This window comes from Heterodontus francisci, chromosome 3, assembly GCF_036365525.1.
Source record: "Heterodontus francisci isolate sHetFra1 chromosome 3, sHetFra1.hap1, whole genome shotgun sequence".
Lineage (NCBI taxonomy): Eukaryota > Metazoa > Chordata > Chondrichthyes > Heterodontiformes > Heterodontidae > Heterodontus > Heterodontus francisci.
Window position 1 is genome coordinate 208,309,877 of NC_090373.1, and position 22,120 is coordinate 208,331,996.

At 57.4% G+C, this 22,120-nt stretch overlaps 1 protein-coding gene across 1 annotated transcript; it reads right to left on the minus strand.

Annotated features, from left to right (window-relative positions):
• Positions 1–479: 479 nt before the first annotated feature.
• Positions 480–21,897, minus strand: srp9 (signal recognition particle 9). Its single transcript, XM_068019790.1, has 3 exons — positions 21,695–21,897; positions 9,576–9,644; positions 480–1,025 (listed from the first exon to the last, which is right to left on the minus strand). The coding sequence occupies exons 1-3, from the start codon at positions 21,887–21,889 to the stop codon at positions 906–908; spliced, it is 384 nt and encodes a 127-aa protein (XP_067875891.1). The 5' UTR covers positions 21,890–21,897; the 3' UTR covers positions 480–905.
• Positions 21,898–22,120: the final 223 nt, after the last annotated feature.

The window sequence follows — 22,120 nt, forward strand, 5'->3', positions numbered from 1 at the left end:
AGCAGTCTGTAATACTGAATCAGACCATAAAATCAAATGAATAAAAGCAAAATACTGTAGATGCTGGAAATCTGAAATAAAAACAAGAAATGCAGGAAATCCTCAGCAGGTCTGTCAGCATCTGTGGCGAGAGAAGCAGAGTTAAAGTTTCAGGTCAGTGACCCTTCATCAGTTCTGACCTAAAATATTAACTCTGCTTCTCTCGCCACAGATGCTGACCGACCTGCTGAGGATTTCCTGCATTTCTTGTTTTTATTATATATAAAATCAAATGGCCGGGAAAGTGAACCTAGCACTCCAAGTTCTGGCTGGCTCAAAGTCCCAGGAAGAAGCACTGCTGACTGAACCAAGTCAACATTCCCTGATAAGAGAAAGATCCAGGAGAGAGAGTAAAGTTGCTAAATGAGACCCACAAGCTACTCATCAGCAGGGATAAAGTGCAGGGCTCTGTTTGCAGACAAAATGAAAGATGAGGCAAATTCAGCCAAGGATCATTTATTTTAGCACCCAGTTCCTACACGAACTGGCAGCTTTCCCCAGGAACCTCAAACACTGAAGGATTATGCAAGGGAAAAGGAGTTTGCCTTGACTGCAGATACATAACACGATATATGACCAGGATTCACAGAGGCCTCAGCCCAGCTGGCCGTAGTGCTCCTGTTCCATCCAATTGCAGGAGTTCATTCAAAGTTCCAATAAACTCACGGTCCCCACCACAGCCTCCTCAGCGGAACTTCACCTCCAGTCTCCAGCATTAGACCACATTCTCCATGATACCCACACACACCCCCTCCCTCCTTCAAAACCTGGACAAGTCTTTCAAACTTGTCGTTCCAATGTTTTATTCACACAAGGAAAGTTCTTTGTTCCCTCCAGAAGTGGGTTTGGCAGCAAGCTCTGATCTTTTAGTCCATCTCCATCAAGTTGCTGCGAGATTCCCGAGAAACCATGAGACGCATCAACTGGTTCTGGAATTTCTCAAACTTCTTGACATCCTGAGCTTGGTCCGTCTTGTACTGCAGGCACTGCGGAGTGTGCGGAGGTGGGGGAAGAAAGAAAGAGGGAGGGAGAAAGGGAAAGAGAGAGAATGCAATGAATGCCCATGTAGAGCTGTAACAGGGTCAATAACCAGGGGGCATAGATTTAAGGTAAGGGACAGGAGGTTTCGAGGGGATTTGAGGAAAATTTTTTCACTCAGAGGGTGTTGGAATCTGGAACACACTGCCTGAAGAGACAGTAGAGGCAGGAACCCTCAACATTTAAGTAGTATTTAGACGAGCACTTGAAACACCATAGCATACAAGGCTACGGAAAATGGGATTACAATAGTTAGGTGCTTGATGGCCGGCACAGACACGATGGGCCAAAGGGCCTGTTTCTGTGCTGTATAACTTTATGACCACAGTCAACACTGCACAGTGGACAGCACAAAAACAGGCCAGTGTTCATGATCCACACAAGCCTCCTCACACTTAACTTCATCTCACCCCAGCAACATATCCATCTACACCTCTCGCCCACATGTTTATATAAATGCATCTATAGTATTTTCCACAACTACTCCCTGTGGTTGTAAGTTCCACTACACTCTGAGGAAGGATGTTTTCCCTGAATTCCCCACTGGATTTATTAGTGACTCGTATATTTATATTGATCTTTCAATTAGTCTCAAGTGGAAACATTTTGTCTACGTGTACAGCACTGGTGAGTAAGGTTTTAGAAACAATAATCAGAGAAAAAAATCAAGAGGCACTTGGAAAGGATTGAGTTATAAAGGAGAACTGGCACAGATTTGTAAAAGGCAGATCATGCTTGTTTAATCTAATTTTTGGATGAAGTAATAGAGAAGGTTGATGAGGGGAGTGAAGTGGATGCTGTTTAGATGGATTTTAAGAAAGCGTTTTATACAATACCAAATACAAGGCTGATTAACAAAATTGAGGCTCATGGAATAGGAGGGTCAGTGTCCAAATTGGACAAAACAAATAGCTTAAAGACAGAAAACAGTGAGTCATGGTAAATGGTTGTTTTTCAGACTGAAGGACAGTAGACAGTGATAATCACCAAGCGTCAGTGCTGGGACCATCGCTCTTTTGTTATATATAAATTACTTGGATCTTGGAATACAGAGTAAGAATCTCAAAATTTGCAGATGACACCAAACTTGGGGGATGTGGCAAACAGTGAGGATGATGTGAACAGCAATGTGGTTGACTCTTAAAATGCCCTCTGAAATGGCTGAGCAAGCCAGGCAGTTCAAGGTCAATTAGGGATGGGCAAGAAATGCTGGCATAGCCAGTGACGCCTACATCCCACAAATTAATTTAAAAAAAACATTTGCAACAGGATAGGCCAGCAGGATGGGCAGAGAGGTGGCAGATGAAATTAATACTGACAAGTGCGAGGTGATGCATTTTGGCAGAAGGAAGAGGGAGAGACAATATAGACTTAATGGCACAACTCTAAAGAGTGTACATGAACAGAGGGACCTGGGGGTGCATGTGCATCGATTTTTGAAGATGGCAGGAAATATTAATGTTAGTAAAGCAAATGGGATCTTAGGCTTCATTAACAGAGGCACTAAGTGCAAAAGCAGGGAAGTTATGCTGAACCTTTATCAAGCTCTGGTTAGGCCCCAACTGGAGTATTGTGTCCAGTTCTGGTCACCACACTTCAGGAAGGATGTGAGGGTCATTGAGAGGCTGCAGAGGAGTTTAACCAGAATGATTCCAAGGGATGGAGGATTTTAGTTCCAAGGTTACGTTGGAAAAGCTGTGTTTTTTCTCATTTGAACAAAGGAGATTGAGGAGAGCTTTAATAGAAGTGTACAAGATTATGACAGGCTTAGATATGTTAGACAAGGAAAAACTCTTCCCATGAACAAATAGTACTCAGACTCAGGGACATAGAGATTGAAGATTTTGTGTAAAAGACGAAGCGGGAATATGAGGAAGCACGTTTTTACACAGCGGGTGGTAATGACCTGGAACTCACTGACCACAAGAGTGGTGGAAGGGGAGACAATGATTTCAAAAAGAAATTGGATGGCCACTTGAAGGAAATAGACTTGCAGGACCACGGGGATCGAGAGGGGGAGTGGGACTCACTGGATAGCTGACATGGACTCGATGGGCCGAATAAATGACCAAGACCTTATTAAACCCTTTTCTAATCTCCAAGTCCTCCATCAGCTGTCAGAAAAAGAGCTACAGCCTGTTCAATCTTTCCTGATAACTATAACCTCTCAGATCTGGCACCACCCTTCAGCAGTGCCTCGATACCCTTTTCATGATATAGAAAGCAGAACGATGCACAGTGTGCAGTCAATACAAGTTGAATAGAATTTCTCTAAGACTGTCAGATATCATTGAGAGTGTTTCTAGCTCAGTGAATGCAGCCAGGGAGACAGCATCCACACTTGGCAGTATGAGGTAACTCAAGGAAACTGCAACCCATTCCAGAACGACTGATGGAAAATACAGAAGTTTAGTTAAACTTGTATGGAACCTTGTTTAGACCAAACTTGCAGAACTGCGTACAGTTCTGGTCACCGTATTATAGAGGAGAAATGAATGGATAGGCTGTGTCACTATTCACCAGAAAAAAGGCAGCTGAGGGGTGACCGAATAGATTAGAATAAATTATAATAATAAAAGCCTTTGATTAAGTAGACACATAACGTTTCCACCTGCGGGAAAGAGCTGAACTGGAGGTCTTCAATACAAGGTAGTCAAACTGTCCAATCAGGAATTCAAGAAAAAAATAATTTATACAGACAGTAATCAAGGTGAACAGTATTTCACAGCAGGCTGGATAAGCATGAGGAAGGATGGGAGGAGAGGGTTACACTGGGATTAGATGAGGAAGGATGGGAGGAGAGGGTTACACTGGGATTAGATGAGGAAGGATGGGAGGAGTGGGTTACACTGGGATTAGATGAGGAAGGATGGGAGGAGAGGGTTACACTGAGATTAGATGAGGAAGGATGGGAGGAGAGGGTTACACTGAGATTAGATGAGGAAGGATGGGAGGAGAGGGTTACACTGGGATTAGATGAGGAAGGATGGGAGGAGAGGGTTACACTGGGATTAGATGAGGAAGGATGGGAGGAGAGGGTTACACTGGGATTAGATGAGGAAGGATGGGAGGAGAGGGTTACACTGAGATTAGATGAGGAAGGATGGGAGGAGAGGGTTACACTGAGATTAGATGAGGAAGGATGGGAGGAGAGGGTTACACTGGGATTAGATGAGGAAGGATGGGAGGAGAGGGTTACACTGAGATTAGATGAGGAAGGACGGGAGGAGAGGGTTACACTGGGATTAGATGAGGAAGGACGGGAGGAGAGGGTTACACTGGGATTAGATGAGGAAGGACGGGAGGAGAGGGTTACACTGGGATTAGATGAGGAAGGACGGGAGGAGAGGGTTACACTGAGAGTAGATGAGGAAGGACGGGAGGAGAGGGTTACACTGAGATTAGATGAGGAAGGACGGGAGGAGAGGGTTACACTGAGATTAGATGAGGAAGGACGGGAGGAGAGGGTTACACTGAGATTAGATGAGGAAGGACGGGAGGAGAGGGTTACATTGAGATTAGATGAGGAAGGATGGGAGGAGAGGGTTACATTGAGATTAGATGAGGAAGGATGGGAGGAGAGGGTTACACTGAGATTAGATGAGGAAGGAAGGGAGAAGAGGGTTACACTGAGATTAGATGAGGAAGGACGGGAGGAGAGGGTTACACTGAGATTAGATGAGGAAGGACGGGAGGAGAGGGTTACACTGAGATTAGATGAGGAAGGATGGGAGGAGAGGGTTACACTGAGATTAGATGAGGAAGGATGGGAGGAGAGGGTTACACTGAGATTAGATGAGGAAGGACGGGAGGAGAGGGTTACACTGGGATTAGATGAGGAAGGACGGGAGGAGAGGGTTACACTGGGATTAGATGAGGAAGGACGGGAGGAGAGGGTTACACTGGGATTAGATGAGGAAGGACGGGAGGAGAGGGTTACACTGAGAGTAGATGAGGAAGGACGGGAGGAGAGGGTTACACTGAGATTAGATGAGGAAGGACGGGAGGAGAGGGTTACACTGAGATTAGATGAGGAAGGACGGGAGGAGAGGGTTACACTGAGATTAGATGAGGAAGGATGGGAGGAGAGGGTTACACTGAGATTAGATGAGGAAGGATGGGAGGAGAGGGTTACACTGGGATTAGATGAGGAAGGATGGGAGGAGAGGGTTACACTGAGATTAGATGAGGAAGGATGGGAGGAGAGGGTTACACTGGGATTAGATGAGGAAGGATGGGAGGAGAGGGTTACACTGAGATTAGATGAGGAAGGATGGGAGGAGAGGGTTACACTGAGAGTAGATGAGGAAGGATGGGAGGAGAGGGTTACACTGAGATTAGATGAGGAAGGATGGGAGGAGAGGGTTACATTGAGATTAGATGAGGAAGGATGGGAGGAGAGGGTTACACTGAGATTCGATGAGGAAGGATGGGAGGAGAGGGTTACACTGGGATTGGATGAGGAAGGATGGGAGGAGAGGGTTACACTGGGATTAGATGAGGAAGGATGCGAGGAGAGGGTTACACTGGGATTAGATGAGGAAGGATGGGAGGAGAGGGTTGCACTGAGATTAGATGAGGAAGGATGGGAGGAGAGGGTTACACTGAGATTAGATGAGGAAGGATGGGAGGAGAGGGTTACACTGGGATTAGATGAGGAAGGATGGGAGGAGAGGGTTACACTGGGATTAGATGAGGAAGGATGGGAGGAGAGGGTTACACTGGGATTAGATGAGGAAGGATGGGAGGAGAGGGTTACACTCGGATTCGATGAGGAAGGATGGGAGGAGAGGGTTACACTCGGATTAGATGAGGAAGGATGGGAGGAGAAGGTTACATTGAGATTAGATGAGGAAGGATGGGAGGAGAGGGTTACACTGAGATTAGATGAGGAAGGATGGGAGGAGAGGGTTACACTGGGATTAGATGAGGAAGGATGGGAGGAGAGGGTTACACTGGGATTAGATGAGAAAGGATGCGAGGAGAGGGTTACACTGGGATTAGATGAGGAAGGATGGGAGGAGAGGGTTACACTGGGATTAGATGAGGAAGGATGGGAGGAGAGGGTTACACTCGGATTCGATGAGGAAGGATGGGAGGAGAGGGTTACACTGAGATTAGATGAGGAAGGATGGGAGGAGAGGGTTACACTCGGATTAGATGAGGAAGGATGGGAGGAGAGGGTTGCACTGAGATTAGATGAGGAAGGATGGGAGGAGAGGGTTACACTGGGATTAGATGAGGAAGGATGGGAGGAGAGGGTTACACTCGGATTAGATGAGGAAGGATGGGAGGAGAAGGTTACATTGAGATTAGATGAGGAAGGATGGGAGGAGAGGGTTACACTGAGATTAGATGAGGAAGGATGGGAGGAGAGGGTTACACTGGGATTAGATGAGGAAGGATGGGAGGAGAGGGTTACACTGGGATTAGATGAGGAAGGATGGGAGGAGAGGGTTACACTGGGATTAGATGAGGAAGGATGGGAGGAGAGGGTTACACTGGGATTAGATGAGGAAGGATGGGAGGAGAGGGTTACACTGGGATTAGATGAGGAAGGATGGGAGGAGAGGGTTACACTGGGATTAGATGAGGAAGGATGGGAGGAGAGGGTTACACTGGGATTAGATGAGGAAGGATGGGAGGAGAGGGTTACACTGGGATTAGATGAGGAAGGATGGGAGGAGAGGGTTACACTGAGATTAGATGAGGAAGGACGGGAGGAGAGGGTTACACTGGGATTAGATGAGGAAGGACGGGAGGAGAGGGTTACACTGGGATTAGATGAGGAAGGACGGGAGGAGAGGGTTACACTGGGATTAGATGAGGAAGGACGGGAGGAGAGGGTTACACTGAGAGTAGATGAGGAAGGACGGGAGGAGAGGATTACACTGAGATTAGATGAGGAAGGACGGGAGGAGAGGGTTACACTGAGATTAGATGAGGAAGGACGGGAGGAGAGGGTTACACTGAGATTAGATGAGGAAGGACGGGAGGAGAGGGTTACATTGAGATTAGATGAGGAAGGATGGGAGGAGAGGGTTACATTGAGATTAGATGAGGAAGGATGGGAGGAGAGGGTTACATTGAGATTAGATGAGGAAGGACGGGAGGAGAGGGTTACATTGAGATTAGATGAGGAAGGACGGGAGGAGAGGGTTACACTGAGATTAGATGAGGAAGGACGGGAGGAGAGGGTTACACTGGGATTAGATGAGGAAGGACGGGAGGAGAGGGTTACACTGGGATTAGATGAGGAAGGATGGGAGGAGAGGGTTACACTGAGATTAGATGAGGAAGGACGGGAGGAGAGGGTTACACTGAGATTAGATGAGGAAGGACGGGAGGAGAGGGTTACACTGAGATTAGATGAGGAAGGATGGGAGGAGAGGGTTACACTGAGATTAGATGAGGAAGGATGGGAGGAGAGGGTTACACTGAGATTAGATGAGGAAGGACGGGAGGAGAGGGTTACACTGGGATTAGATGAGGAAGGACGGGAGGAGAGGGTTACACTGGGATTAGATGAGGAAGGACGGGAGGAGAGGGTTACACTGGGATTAGATGAGGAAGGACGGGAGGAGAGGGTTACACTGAGAGTAGATGAGGAAGGACGGGAGGAGAGGGTTACACTGGGATTAGATGAGGAAGGACGGGAGGAGAGGGTTACACTGAGAGTAGATGAGGAAGGATGGGAGGAGAGGGTTACACTGAGATTAGATGAGGAAGGATGGGAGGAGAGGGTTACACTGAGATTAGATGAGGAAGGATGGGAGGAGAGGGTTACATTGAGATTAGATGAGGAAGGATGGGAGGAGAGGGTTACACTGAGATTCGATGAGGAAGGATGGGAGGAGAGGGTTACACTGGGATTGGATGAGGAAGGATGGGAGGAGAGGGTTACACTGGGATTAGATGAGGAAGGATGCGAGGAGAGGGTTACACTGGGATTAGATGAGGAAGGATGGGAGGAGAGGGTTGCACTGAGATTAGATGAGGAAGGATGGGAGGAGAGGGTTACACTGAGATTAGATGAGGAAGGATGGGAGGAGAGGGTTACACTGGGATTAGATGAGGAAGGATGGGAGGAGAGGGTTACACTGGGATTAGATGAGGAAGGATGGGAGGAGAGGGTTACACTGAGATTAGATGAGGAAGGATGGGAGGAGAGGGTTACACTGGGATTAGATGAGGAAGGATGGGAGGAGAGGGTTACACTCGGAATTCGATGAGGAAGGATGGGAGGAGAGGGTTACACTGAGATTAGATGAGGAAGGATGGGAGGAGAGGGTTACACTCGGATTAGATAAGGAAGGATGGGAGGAGAGGGTTGCACTGAGATTAGATGAGGAAGGATGGGAGGAGAGGGTTACACTGGGATTAGATGAGGAAGGATGGGAGGAGAGGGTTACACTCGGATTAGATGAGGAAGGATGGGAGGAGAGGGTTACACTGGGATTAGATGAGGAAGGATGGGAGGAGAGGGTTACACTGAGATTAGATGAGGAAGGATGGGAGGAGAGGGTTACACTGGGATTAGATGAGGAAGGATGGGAGGAGAGGGTTACACTGGGATTAGATGAGGAAGGATGGGAGGAGAGGGTTACACTGGGATTAGATGAGGAAGGATGGGAGGAGAGGGTTACACTGGGATTAGATGAGGAAGGATGGGAGGAGAGGGTTACACTGGGATTAGATGAGGAAGGATGGGAGGAGAGGGTTACACTGGGATTAGATGAGGAAGGATGGGAGGAGAGGGTTACACTGGGATTAGATGAGGAAGGATGGGAGGAGAGGGTTACACTGGGATTAGATGAGGAAGGATGGGAGGAGAAGGTTACATTGAGATTAGATGAGGAAGGATGGGAGGAGAGGGTTACACTGGGATTAGATGAGGAAGGATGGGAGGAGAGGGTTACACTGGGATTAGATGAGGAAGGATGGGAGGAGAGGGTTACACTGGGATTAGATGAGGAAGGATGGAGGAGAGGGTTACACTGGGATTAGATGAGGAAGGATGGGAGGAGAGGGTTACATTGAGATTAGATGAGGAAGGATGGGAGGAGAGGGTTACACTGAGAGTAGATGAGGAAGGATGGGAGGAGCGGGTTACACTGAGAGTATATGAGGAAGGATGGGAGGAGAGGGTTACACTGAGAGTATATGAGGAAGGATGGGAGGAGAGGGTTACATTGAGATTAGATGAGGAAGGATGGGAGGAGAGGGTTACATTGAGATTAGATGAGGAAGGATGGGAGGAGAGGGTTACATTGAGATTAGATGAGGAAGGATGGGAGGACAGACGTCTGGTGTTGTCAGCCTTCACCACTGCCATTTGTCTAAACTCAGTGGACACTCGACTTTCTAGTTACTGTACGTCACCACGCACTCCACCTTCAGAAAGAATCCACACCCTCTGGACAGGGTCACCAGAAAGGCAGAGTTGGAGCAGTAACCAGTGTCAGCTGGAAAGCAACAGCAGAACCAGGAATACTCACCATCACATCATCAGTCACCTTCATTGAGAGAAGGCCAGCACAGTGTCGATACTTAATCACCACCCGTACCTGAAACAGAAGGAGAGTGAGCAGCCAGGCACAAGAGTAACAACAGCTACCTCGACTGGGGGCGGGGGGTGGGGGAGGAAGAGACACTTCGCGGGGGGGAGGGGGGGGGGGGGGAGGATAGGGACGATGATGCGGGGAGGGGAAGGGGGGGAGGTAAGGGACGATGATGGGGGGAGGGGAAGGGGGGGAGGTAAGGGACGATGATGGGGGGAGGGGAACGGGGGGAGGAAAGGGACGATGATGCGGTGGAAAGGGACGATGATGGGGCGGGAGGAAAGGGCCGATGATGCGGGGAGGGGCAGGGGGGAGGAAAGGGACGATGATGGGGGGAGGGGAAGAAAGGGACGATGATGTGGGGAGGAAAGGGATGACGATGCGGGGAGGAAAGGGACGATGATGGGGGGGGGAGGAAAGGGCCGATGATGGGGGGAGGGGAAGGGGGGGAGGAAAGGGACGATGATGGGGGGAGGGGAAGGGGGAGGAAAGGGACGATGATGGGGGGAGGGGAAGGGGGGAGGAAAGGGACGATGATGGGGGGAGGGGAAGGGGGGAGGAAAGGGACGATGATGGGGGGAGGGGAAGGGGGGGAGGAAAGGGACGATGATGCGGGGAGGGGAAGGGGGGGAGGAAAGGGACGATGATGCGGGGAGGGGAAGGGGGGGAGGAAAGGGACGATGATGGGGGGAGGGGAAGGGGGGGAGGAAAGGGACGATGATGGGGGGAGGGGAAGGGGGGGGAGGAAAGGGACGATGATGGGGGGAGGGGAAGTGGGGGGAGGAAAGGGACGATGATGGGGGGAGGGGAAGGGGGGGAGGAAAGGGACGATGATGGGGGGAGGGGAAGGGGGAGGAAAGGGACGATGATGGGGGGAGGGGAAGGGGGGGGAGGAAAGGGACGATGATGGGGGGAGGGGAAGGGGGGGAGGAAAGGGACGATGATGGGGGGAGGGGAAGGGGGGGAGGAAAGGGACGATGATGGGGGGAGGGGAAGTGGGGGGAGGAAAGGGACGATGATGGGGGGAGGGGAAGGGGGGGAGGAAAGGGACGATGATGCGGGGAGGGGAAGGGGGAGGAAAGGGACGATGATGGGGGGAGGGGAAGGGGGAGGAAAGGGACGATGATGGGGGGAGGGGAAGGGGGGGAGGAAAGGGACGATGATGGGGGGAGGGGAAGGGGGGGAGGAAAGGGACGATGATGGGGGGAGGGGAAGTGGGGGGAGGAAAGGGACGATGATGGGGGGAGGGGAAGTGGGGGGAGGAAAGGGACGATGATGGGGGGAGGGGAAGGGGGGGAGGAAAGGGACGATGATGCGGGGAGGGGAAGGTGTTGAGGAAAGGGACGATGATGGGGGGGAGGGGAAGGTGTTGAGGAAAGGGACGATGATGGGGGGGAGGGGAAGGGGAGGGAGGAAAGGGACGATGATGGGGGGAGGGGAAGGGGAGGGAGGAAAGGGACGATGATGGGGGAGGGGAAGAGGGAGGAAAGGGACGATGATGGGGGGAGGGGAAGAGGGGGAGGAAAGGGACGATGATGGGGGGGAGGGGAAGGGAGGGAGGAAAGGGACGATGATGGGGGGAGGGGAAGAGGGAGGAAAGGGACGATGATGCGGGGTGGGGAAGGGGAGGGAGGAAAGGGACGATGATGGGGGGAGGGGAAGGTGTTGAGGAAAGGGACGATGATGGGGGGAGGGGAAGAGGGGGAGGAAAGGGACGATGATGGGGGGAGGGGAAGAGGGAGGAAAGGGACGATGATGCGGGGTGGGGAAGGGGAGGGAGGAAAGGGACGATGATGGGGGGAGGGGAAGGTGTTGAGGAAAGGGACGATGATGGGGGGATGGGAAGGGGGGGAGGAAAGGGACGATGATGGGGGGAGGGGAAGGGGGAGGAAAGGGACGATGATGGGGGGAGGGGAAGGGGGGGAGGAAAGGGACGATGATGGGGGGAGGGGAAGAGGGGAGGAAAGGGACGATGATGCGGGGAGGGGAAGGGGGAGGAAAGGGACGATGATGGGGGGAGGGGAAGAGGGGAGGAAAGGGACGATGATGCGGGGAGGGGAAGGGGGAGGAAAGGGACGATGATGGGGGGTGGGGAAGGGGGGGAGGAAAGGGACGATGATGCGGGGAGGGGAAGGGGGGGAGGAAAGGGACGATGATGGGGGGAGGGGAAGAGGGAGGAAAGGGACGATGATGCGGGGTGGGGAAGGGGGGGAGGAAAGGGACGATGATGGGGGGAGGGGAAGAGGGGGAGGAAAGGGACGATGATGCGGGGTGGGGAAGGGGAGGGAGGAAAGGGACGATGATGGGGGGAGGGGAAGAGGGGAGGAAAGGGACGATGATGCGGGGAGGGGAAGGGGGAGGAAAGGGACGATGATGGGGGGAGGGGAAGAGGGGAGGAAAGGGACGATGATGCGGGGAGGGGAAGGGGGAGGAAAGGGACGATGATGGGGGGAGGGGAAGGGGGGGGAGGAAAGGGACGATGATGGGGGGAGGGGAAGGGGGAGGAAAGGGACGATGATGGGGGGAGGGGAAGGGGGGGAGGAAAGGGACGATGATGCGGGGAGGGGAAGGGGGGGAGGAAAGGGACGATGATGGGGGGAGGGGAAGGGGGGGGAGGAAAGGGGACGATGATGCGGGGAGGGGAAGAGGGGAGGAAAGGGACGATGATGCGGGGAGGGGAAGGGGGGGGAGGAAAGGGACGATGATGCGGGGAGGGGAAGAGGGGAGGAAAGGGACGATGATGCGGGGAGGGGAAGGGGGGGAGGAAAGGGACGATGATGGGGGGAGGGGAAGGGGGGGGAGGAAAGGGACGATGATGCGGGGAGGGGAAGAGGGGAGGAAAGGGACGATGATGCGGGGAGGGGAAGGGGAGGGAGGAAAGGGACGATGATGGGGGGAGGGGAAGGGGGGGAGGAAAGGGACGATGATGGGGGGAGGGGAAGGGGGGAGGAAAGGGACGATGATGCGGGGGTGGGGAAGAGGGGAGGAAAGGGACGATGATGGGGGGAGGGGAAGGGGGGAGGAAAGGGACGATGATGCGGGGTGGGGAAGAGGGGAGGAAAGGGACGATGATGGGGGGAGGGGAAGGGGGGGAGGAAAGGGATGATGATGGGGGGAGGGGAAGGGGGGGAGGAAAGGGACGATGATGGGGGGAGGGGAAGGTGTTGAGGAAAGGGACGATGATGGGGGGAGGGGAAGGGGGGGAGGAAAGGGACGATGATGGGGGGAGGGGAAGGTGTTGAGGAAAGGGACGATGATGCGGGGTGGGGAAGAGGGGAGGAAAGGGACGATGAGGGGGGAGGGGAAGGGGGGGAGGAAAGGGATGATGATGGGGGAGGGGAAGGGGGGAGGAAAGGGACGATGATGGGGGGAGGGGAAGGGGGGGAGGAAAGGGATGATGATGGGGGGAGGGGAAGGGGGGGGAGGAAAGGGACGATGATGGGGGGAGGGGAAGGGGGGGAGGAAAGGGACGATGATGGGGGGGAGGGGAAGTGGGGGGAGGAAAGGGACGATGATGGGGGAGGGGAAGGTGTTGAGGAAAGGGACGATGATGGGGGGGAGGGGAAGGGGAGGGAGGAAAGGGACGATGATGCGGGGAGGGGAAGGGGGAGGAAAGGGACGATGATGGGGGGAGGGGAAGAGGGGGAGGAAAGGGACGATGATGGGGGGGAGGGGAAGGGGAGGGAGGAAAGGGACGATGATGGGGGGAGGGGAAGAGGGAGGAAAGGGACGATGATGGGGGGAGGGGAAGAGGGAGGAAAGGGACGATGATGCGGGGAGGGGAAGGGGGAGGAAAGGGACGATGATGCGGGGAGGGGAAGGGGGGGAGGAAAGGGACGATGATGGGGGGAGGGGAAGAGGGGAGGAAAGGGACGATGATGCGGGGAGGGGAAGAGGGGAGGAAAGGGACGATGATGGGGGGAGGGGAAGGGGGGGAGGAAAGGGACGATGATGCGGGGAGGGGGAAGGGGGAGGAAAGGGACGATGATGGGGGGAGGGGAAGGGGGGGAGGAAAGGGACGATGATGGGGGGAGGGGAAGAGGGGAGGAAAGGGACGATGATGCGGGGAGGGGAAGGGGGGGAGGAAAGGGACGATGATGGGGGGAGGGGAAGGGGGAGGAAAGGGACGATGATGGGGGGAGGGGAAGGGGGGGAGGAAAGGGACGATGATGGGGGGAAGGGAAGGGGGGGGAGGAAAGGGACGATGATGGGGGGAGGGGAAGGGGGGGAGGAAAGGGACGATGATGGGGGGTGGGGAAGGGGGGGAGGAAAGGGACGATGATGGGGGGAGGGGAAGGGGAGGGAGGAAAGGGACGATGATGGGGGGAGGGGAAGAGGGGGAGGAAAGGGACGATGATGGGGGGAGGGGAAGAGGGAGGAAAGGGACGATGATGGGGGGAGGGGAGAGGGGGAGGAAAGGGACGATGATGGGGGGAGGGGAAGGTGTTGAGGAAAGGGACGATGATGGGGGGATGGGAAGAGGGGAGGAAAGGGACGATGATGCGGGGAGGGGAAGGGGGGGAGGAAAGGGACGATGATGGGGGGAGGGGAAGAGGGGAGGAAAGGGACGATGATGCGGGGAGGGGAAGAGGGGAGGAAAGGGACGATGATGGGGGGGAGGGGAAGGGGGGGAGGAAAGGGACGATGATGCGGGGAGGGGAAGGGGGAGGAAAGGGACGATGATGGGGGGAGGGGAAGGGGGGGAGGAAAGGGACGATGATGGGGGGAGGGGAAGAGGGGAGGAAAGGGACGATGATGCGGGGAGGGGAAGGGGGGGAGGAAAGGGACGATGATGCGGGGAGAGGGGAAGGGGGAGGAAAGGGACGATGATGGGGGGAGGGGAAGGGGGGGAGGAAAGGGACGATGATGGGGGGAGGGGAAGGGGGGGGGAGGAAAGGGACGATGATGGGGGGAGGGGAAGGGGGGGGAGGAAAGGGACGATGATGGGGGGAGGGGAAGGGGGGGAGGAAAGGGACGATGATGGGGGGTGGGGAAGGGGGAGGAAAGGGACGATGATGGGGGGAGGGGAAGGGGGGGAGGAAAGGGACGATGATGGGGGGAGGGGAAGGGGGGGGAGGAAAGGGACGATGATGGGGGGAGGGGAAGGGGGGGGAGGAAAGGGACGATGATGGGGGGAGGGGAAGAGGGGAGGAAAGGGACGATGATGCGGGGAGGGGAAGGGGGAGGAAAGGGACGATGATGGGGGGTGGGGAAGGGGGGGAGGAAAGGGACGATGATGCGGGAGGGGAAGGGGGGGGGAGGAAAGGGACGATGATGGGGGGAGGGGAAGGGGGGGAGGAAAGGGACGATGATGGGGGGAGGGGAAGGGGGGGGAGGAAAGGGACGATGATGGGGGGAGGGGAAGAGGGGAGGAAAGGGACGATGATGCGGGGAGGGGAAGGGGGAGGAAAGGGACGATGATGGGGGGTGGGGAAGGGGGGGAGGAAAGGGACGATGATGGGGGGAGGGGAAGGGGAGGGAGGAAAGGGACGATGATGGGGGGAGGGGAAGGGGGGGAGGAAAGGGACGATGATGCGGGGTGGGGAAGAGGGGAGGAAAGGGACGATGATGGGGGGAGGGGAAGGGGGAGGAAAGGGACGATGATGGGGGGTGGGGAAGGGGGGGAGGAAAGGGACGATGATGGGGGGAGGGGAAGGGGAGGGAGGAAAGGGACGATGATGCGGGGAGGGGAAGGGGGAGGAAAGGGACGATGATGGGGGGTGGGGAAGGGGGGGAGGAAAGGGACGATGATGGGGGGAGGGGAAGGGGAGGGAGGAAAGGGACGATGATGGGGGGAGGGGAAGGGGGGGAGGAAAGGGACGATGATGGGGGGGGAGGGGAAGGGGGGGAGGAAAGGGACGATGATGCGGGGTGGGGAAGAGGGGAGGAAAGGGACGATGATGGGGGGAGGGGAAGGGGGGGAGGAAAGGGACGATGATGCGGGGAGGGGAAGGGGGGGAGGAAAGGGACGATGATGGGGGGAGGGGAAGGTGTTGAGGAAAGGGACGATGATGCGGGGTGGGGAAGAGGGGAGGAAAGGGACGATGATGGGGGGAGGGGAAGGGGGGGAGGAAAGGGATGATGATGGGGGGAGGGGAAGGGGGGAGGAAAGGGACGATGATGGGGGGAGGGGAAGGGGGGGAGGAAAGGGATGATGATGGGGGGAGGGGAAGGGGGGGAGGAAAGGGACGATGATGCGGGGAGGGGAAGGGGGGAGGAAAGGGACGATGATGCGGGGAGGGGAAGGGGGGGGAGGAAAGGGACGATGATGCGGGGAGGGGAAGGTGTTGAGGAAAGGGACGATGATGCGGGGAGGGGAAGGGGGGGAGGAAAGGGACGATGATGGGGGGAGGGGAAGGGGGGGGAGGAAAGGGACGATGATGCGGGGAGGGGAAGGGGGGAGGAAAGGGATGATGATGGGGGGAGGGGAAGGGGGGAGGAAAGGGATGATGATGGGGGGAGGGGAAGGGGGGGAGGAAAGGGACGATGATGGGGGGAGGGGAAGAGGGGGAGGAAAGGGACGATGATGGGGGGAGGGGAAGAGGGGGAGGAAAGGGACGATGATGGGGGGAGGGGAAGGGGGGGGAGGAAAGGGACGATGATGGGGGGAGGGGAAGGGGGGGGAGGAAAGGGACGATGATGCGGGGAGGGGAAGGGGGGGAGGAAAGGGACGATGATGGGGGGAGGGGAAGGGGGGGAGGAAAGGGACGATGATGGGGGGAGGGGAAGGGGGGGGAGGAAAGGGACGATGATGCGGGGAGGGGAAGGGGGGGAGGAAAGGGACGATGATGGGGGGAGGGGAAGGGGGGGGAGGAAAGGGACGATGATGGGGGGATGGGAAGGGGGGGAGGAAAGGGACGATGATGGGGGGAGGGGAAGGGGGAGGAAAGGGACGATGATGCGGGGTGGGGAAGGGGAGGGAGGAAAGGGACGATGATGGGGGGAGGGGAAGGGGGGGGGAGGAAAGGGACGATGATGGGGGGAGGGGAAGGGGGGGGAGGAAAGGGACGATGATGGGGGGAGGGGAAGGGGGGGGAGGAAAGGGACGATGATGGGGGGAGGGGAAGGGGGGGGAGGAAAGGGACTATGATGGGGGGAGGGGAAGAGGGGGAGGAAAGGGACGATGATGGGGGGAGGGGAAGGTGTTGAGGAAAGGGACGATGATGGGGGGAGGGGAAGGTGTTGAGGAAAGGGACGATGATGGGGGGAGGGGAAGGGGGGGAGGAAAGGGACGATGATGGGGGGAGGGGAAGGGGGGGAGGAAAGGGACGATGATGCGGGAGGGGAAGGGGGGGGAGGAAAGGGACGATGAGGGGGGGAGGGGAAGGGGGGGAGGAAAGGGACGATGAGGGGGGGGAGGGGAAGGGACGATGATGCGGGGAGGGGAAGTTGGGAGAGGAAAGGGACGATGATGGGGGGGGAGGGGAAGGGGGGGGAGGAAAGGGACGATGAGGGGGGGAGGGGAAGGGGGGGGAGGAAAGGGACGATGAGGGGGGGAGGGGAAGGGGGGGGAGGAAAGGGACGATGAGGGGGGGAGGGGAAGGGGGGGGAGGAAAGGGACGATGTGGGGGGGAGGGGAAGGGGGGGGAGGAAAGGGACGATGAGGGGGGGAGGGGAAGGGGGGGAGGAAAGGGACGATGAGGGGGGGAGGGGAAGGGGGGGGAGGAAAGGGACGATGAGGGGGGGAGGGGAAGGGGGGGGAGGAAAGGGACGATGAGGGGGGAGGGGAAGGGGGGGAGGAAAGGGACGATGAGGGGGGGGAGGGGAAGGGGGGGGAGGAAAGGGACGATGATGGGGGGGGAGGGGAAGGGGGGGGAGGAAAGGGACGATGAGGGGGGAGGGGAAGGGGGGGAGGAAAGGGACGATGATGGGGGGGGGAGGGGAAGTGGGGGGAGGAAAGGGACGATGATGCGGGAGGGGAAGGGGGGGGAGGAAAGGGACGATGAGGGGGGAGGGGAAGGGGGGTAGCAGGGTGGGGTCGGGGTGGGGGGGGGGGGAAGAGAGACATGTCAGGGGAGGGCGATATCTGCAATGACACTGGGTTGAGAGTCGGGAACCAGGCAGTTTGCAGGGCTGGTGTTAGATTTATGGGGGTGGTATGCTGAGACAGTTTGATATCAGGGGTGATATCCAGTTAATAAGGGGGGGGCGGATGTGGAGGAAAGGGGGGGGCGGATGTGGAGGAAAGGGGGGGGGCGGATGTGGAGGAAAGGGGGGGGCGGATGTGGAGGAAAGGGGGGGGGCGGATGTGGAGGAAAGGGGGGGGGCGGATGTGGAGGAAAGGGGGGGGGCGGATGTGGAGGAAAGGGGGGGGGCGGATGTGGAGGAAAGGGGGGGGGCGGATGTGGAGGAAAGGGGGGGGCGGATGTGGAGGAAAGGGGGGGCGGATGTGGAGGAAAGGGGGGGGCGGATGTGGAGGAAAGGGGGGGGCGGATGTGGAGGAAAGGGGGGGGCGGATGTGGAGGAAAGGGGGGGGCGGATGTGGAGGAAAGGGGGGGGCGGATGTGGAGGAAAGGGGGGGGCGGATGTGGAGGAAAGGGGGGGGCGGATGTGGAGGAAAGGGGGGGGCGGATGTGGAGGAAAGGGGGGGGCGGATGTGGAGGAAAGGGGGGGGCGGATGTGGAGGAAAGGGGGGGGCGGATGTGGAGGAAAGGGGGGGGCGGATGTGGAGGAAAGGGGGGGGCGGATGTGGAGGAAAGGGGGGGGCGGATGTGGAGGAAAGGGGGGGGCGGATGTGGAGGAAAGGGGGGGGCGGATGTGGAGGAAAGGGGGGGGCGGATGTGGAGGAAAGGGGGGGGCGGATGTGGAGGAAAGGGGGGGGCGGATGTGGAGGAAAGGGGGGGGCGGATGTGGAGGAAAGGGGGGGGCGGATGTGGAGGAAAGGGGGGGGCGGATGTGGAGGAAAGGGGGGGGCGGATGTGGAGGAAAGGGGGGGGCGGATGTGGAGGAAAGGGGGGGGCGGATGTGGAGGAAAGGGGGGGGCGGATGTGGAGGAAAGGGGGGGGCGGATGTGGAGGAAAGGGGGGGGCGGATGTGGAGGAAAGGGGGGGGCGGATGTGGAGGAAAGGGGGGGGCGGATGTGGAGGAAAGGGGGGGGCGGATGTGGAGGAAAGGGGGGGGCGGATGTGGAGGAAAGGGGGGGGCGGATGTGGAGGAAAGGGGGGGGCGGATGTGGAGGAAAGGGGGGGGCGGATGTGGAGGAAAGGGGGGGGCGGATGTGGAGGAAAGGGGGGGGCGGATGTGGAGGAAAGGGGGGGGCGGATGTGGAGGAAAGGGGGGGGCGGATGTGGAGGAAAGGGGGGGGCGGATGTGGAGGAAAGGGGGGGGCGGATGTGGAGGAAAGGGGGGGGCGGATGTGGAGGAAAGGGGGGGGCGGATGTGGAGGAAAGGGGGGGGGCGGATGTGGAGGAAAGGGGCGGGGCGGATGTGGAGGAAAGGGGCGGGGCGGATGTGGAGGAAAGGGGCGGCAGAGACCCTCTTGGGCATGGATTCAAATCTCACCACACGACAGTAGAATTTGAATTCAATTAGTTGAAAAAAAAGTCTGGAATTAAAAGCTGGTCTAATGATGGCCATGAAACCATTGTCAATTGTCATCAAACCTCACGTGGTTCACTCATGTCCTTTCGGGAAGGTAATCTGCTGTCCCTGCCTGGTCTGGTCTATATGTGGACATCTGGTGGATATCGGGGTGGGGGGGACATCTGGTGGATATCGGGGTGGGGGGGACATCTGGTGGATATCGGGGTGGGGGGGACATCTGGTGGATATCGGGTGGGGGGGACATCTGGTGGATATCGGGTGGGGGGGACATCTGGTGGATATCGGGTGGGGGGGACATATGGTGGATATCGGGTGGGGGGGACATCTGGTGGATATCGGGTGGGGGGGACATCTGGTGGATATCGGGTGGGGGGGGACATCTGGTGGATATCGGGTGGGGGGGGACATCTGGTGGATATCGGGTGGGGGGGGACATCTGGTGGATATCGGGTGGGGGGGGACATCTGGTGGATATCGGGTGGGGGGGGACATCTGGTGGATATCGGGTGGGGGGGGCCTCTGGTGGATATCGGGTGGGGGGGACATCTGGTGGATATCGGGTGGGGGGGGACATCTGGTGGATATCGGGTGGGGGGGACATCTGGTGGATATCGGGTGGGGGGGACATCTGGTGGATATCGGGTGGGGGGGACATCTGGTGGATATCGGGTGGGGGGGACATCTGGTGGATATCGGGTGGGGGGGACATCTGGTGGATATCGGGTGGGGGGGACATCTGGTGGATATCGGGTGGGGGGGACATCTGGTGGATATCGGGTGGGGGGGACATCTGGTGGATATCGGGTGGGGGGGACATCTGGTGGATATCGGGTGGGGGGGACATCTGGTGGATATCGGGTGGGGGGGACATCTGGTGGATATCGGGTGGGGGGGACATCTGGTGGATATCGGGTGGGGGGGACATCTGGTGGATATCGGGTGGGGGGGACATCTGGTGGATATCGGGTTTGGGGGACATCTGGTGGATATCGGGTTTGGGGGACATCTGGTGGATATCGGGTGGGGGGGACATCTGGTGGATATCGGGTGGGACATCTGGTGGATATCGGGTGGGGGGGACATCTGGTGGATATCGGGGTGGGGGGGACATCTGGTGGATATCGGGGTGGGGGGGACATCTGGTGGATATCGGGGTGGGGGGGACATCTGGTGGATATCGGGTGGGGGGGGACATCTGGTGGATATCGGGTGGGGGGGACATCTGGTGGATATCGGGTGGGGGGGACATCTGGTGGATATCGGGTGGGGGGGACATCTGGTGGATATCGGGTGGGGGGGACATCTGGTGGATATCGGGTGGGGGGGACATCTGGTGGATATCGGGTGGGGGGGACATCTGGTGGATATCGGGTGGGGGGGACATCTGGTGGATATCGGGGTGGGGGGGACATCTGGTGGATATCGGGTGGGGGGGACATCTGGTGGATATCGGGTGGGGGGGACATCTGGTGGATATCGGGTGGGGGGGACATCTGGTGGATATCGGGTGGGGGGGACATCTGGTGGATATCGGGTGGGGGGGACATCTGGTGGATATCGGGTGGGGGGGACATCTGGTGGATATCGGGTGGGGGGGACATCTGGTGGATATCGGGTGGGGGGGACATCTGGTGGATATCGGGTGGGGGGGACATCTGGTGGATATCGGGTGGGGGGGACATCTGGTGGATATCGGGTGGGGGGGACATCTGGTGGATATCGGGTGGGGGGGACATCTGGTGGATATCGGGTGGGGGGGACATCTGGTGGATATCGGGTGGGGGGGACATCTGGTGGATATCGGGGGGGGGATATCGGGTGGATATCGGGTGGGGGGGACATCTGGTGGATATCGGTGGGGGGGGATATCGGGTGGATATCGGGGTGGGGGGGACATCTGGTGGATATCGGGTGGGGGGGACATCTGGTGGATATCGGGTGGGGGGGACATCTGGTGGATATCGGGTGGGGGGGACATCTGGTGGATATCGGGTGGGGGGGACATCTGGTGGATATCGGGTGGGGGGGACATCTGGTGGATATCGGGTGGGGGGGACATCTGGTGGATATCGGGTGGGGGGGACATCTGGTGGATATCGGGTGGGGGGGACATCTGGTGGATATCGGGTGGGGGGGACATCTGGTGGATATCGGGTGGGGGGGACATCTGGTGGATATCGGGTGGGGGGGACATCTGGTGGATATCGGGTGGGGGGGACATCTGGTGGATATCGGGTGGGGGGGACATCTGGTGGATATCGGGTGGGGGGGGACATCTGGTGGATATCGGGTGGGGGGGACATCTGGTGGATATCGGGTGGGGGGGACATCTGGTGGATATCGGGTGGGGGGGACATCTGGTGGATATCGGGTGGGGGGGACATCTGGTGGATATCGGGTGGGGGGGACATCTGGTGGATATCGGGTGGGGGGGACATCTGGTGGATATCGGGTGGATATCGGGGGGGACATCGCGGGCTCAGTCACCACACCGCCGCACAGCTCTGCAGTACCTTCATGGGCTCGGTAAGGCACAGTTTCTCAGCCGCTCTGACAAACTCCTCCCAGTTGTGGATGTAGGTCATTGTCGCACAGGCCCGACCTCGCTCCTCAGGCCTCTCACTGTCCCAGAAAACCAGCACCGCCACCAACAACCAATCACACGGCGCGACACTAAACAGCCGGAGCAATAACCAATCACACGGCATGACACTAAACAGCCGGAGCAACAACCAATCTCAGTGGATCAGCCTGCGGCAAGACCAGCCAATGACCAACTGCGATAGTGACAGTGCAGTGCAACCACCAATCCACACACTCCTTCTGGGAAGAGCCTGTCAGGAAACAGGATACTCCCACCCGGCTAATCAGCCAATCAAAGGACAAAGTAATGTGATGACTCACAGAGAGAGAGAGAGAGAAACTTCCCAGGACAGGAT

Bases quoted from the DNA above. Each gene is read 5' to 3' on its own strand.
- srp9 (XM_068019790.1), bottom strand. From the start codon at position 21,889: ATGCCGTGTGATTGGTTATTGCTCCGGCTGTTTAGTGTCGCGCCGTGT. The intron at 9,645-21,694 runs GTACTGCAGAGC...CTTCTGTTTCAG, and splicing joins GCCTTACCGAGCCCATGAAG to GTACGGGTGGTGATTAAGTA. The intron at 1,026-9,575 runs GTGAGTATTCCT...CACACTCCGCAG, and splicing joins AGGTGACTGATGATGTGATG to TGCCTGCAGTACAAGACGGA.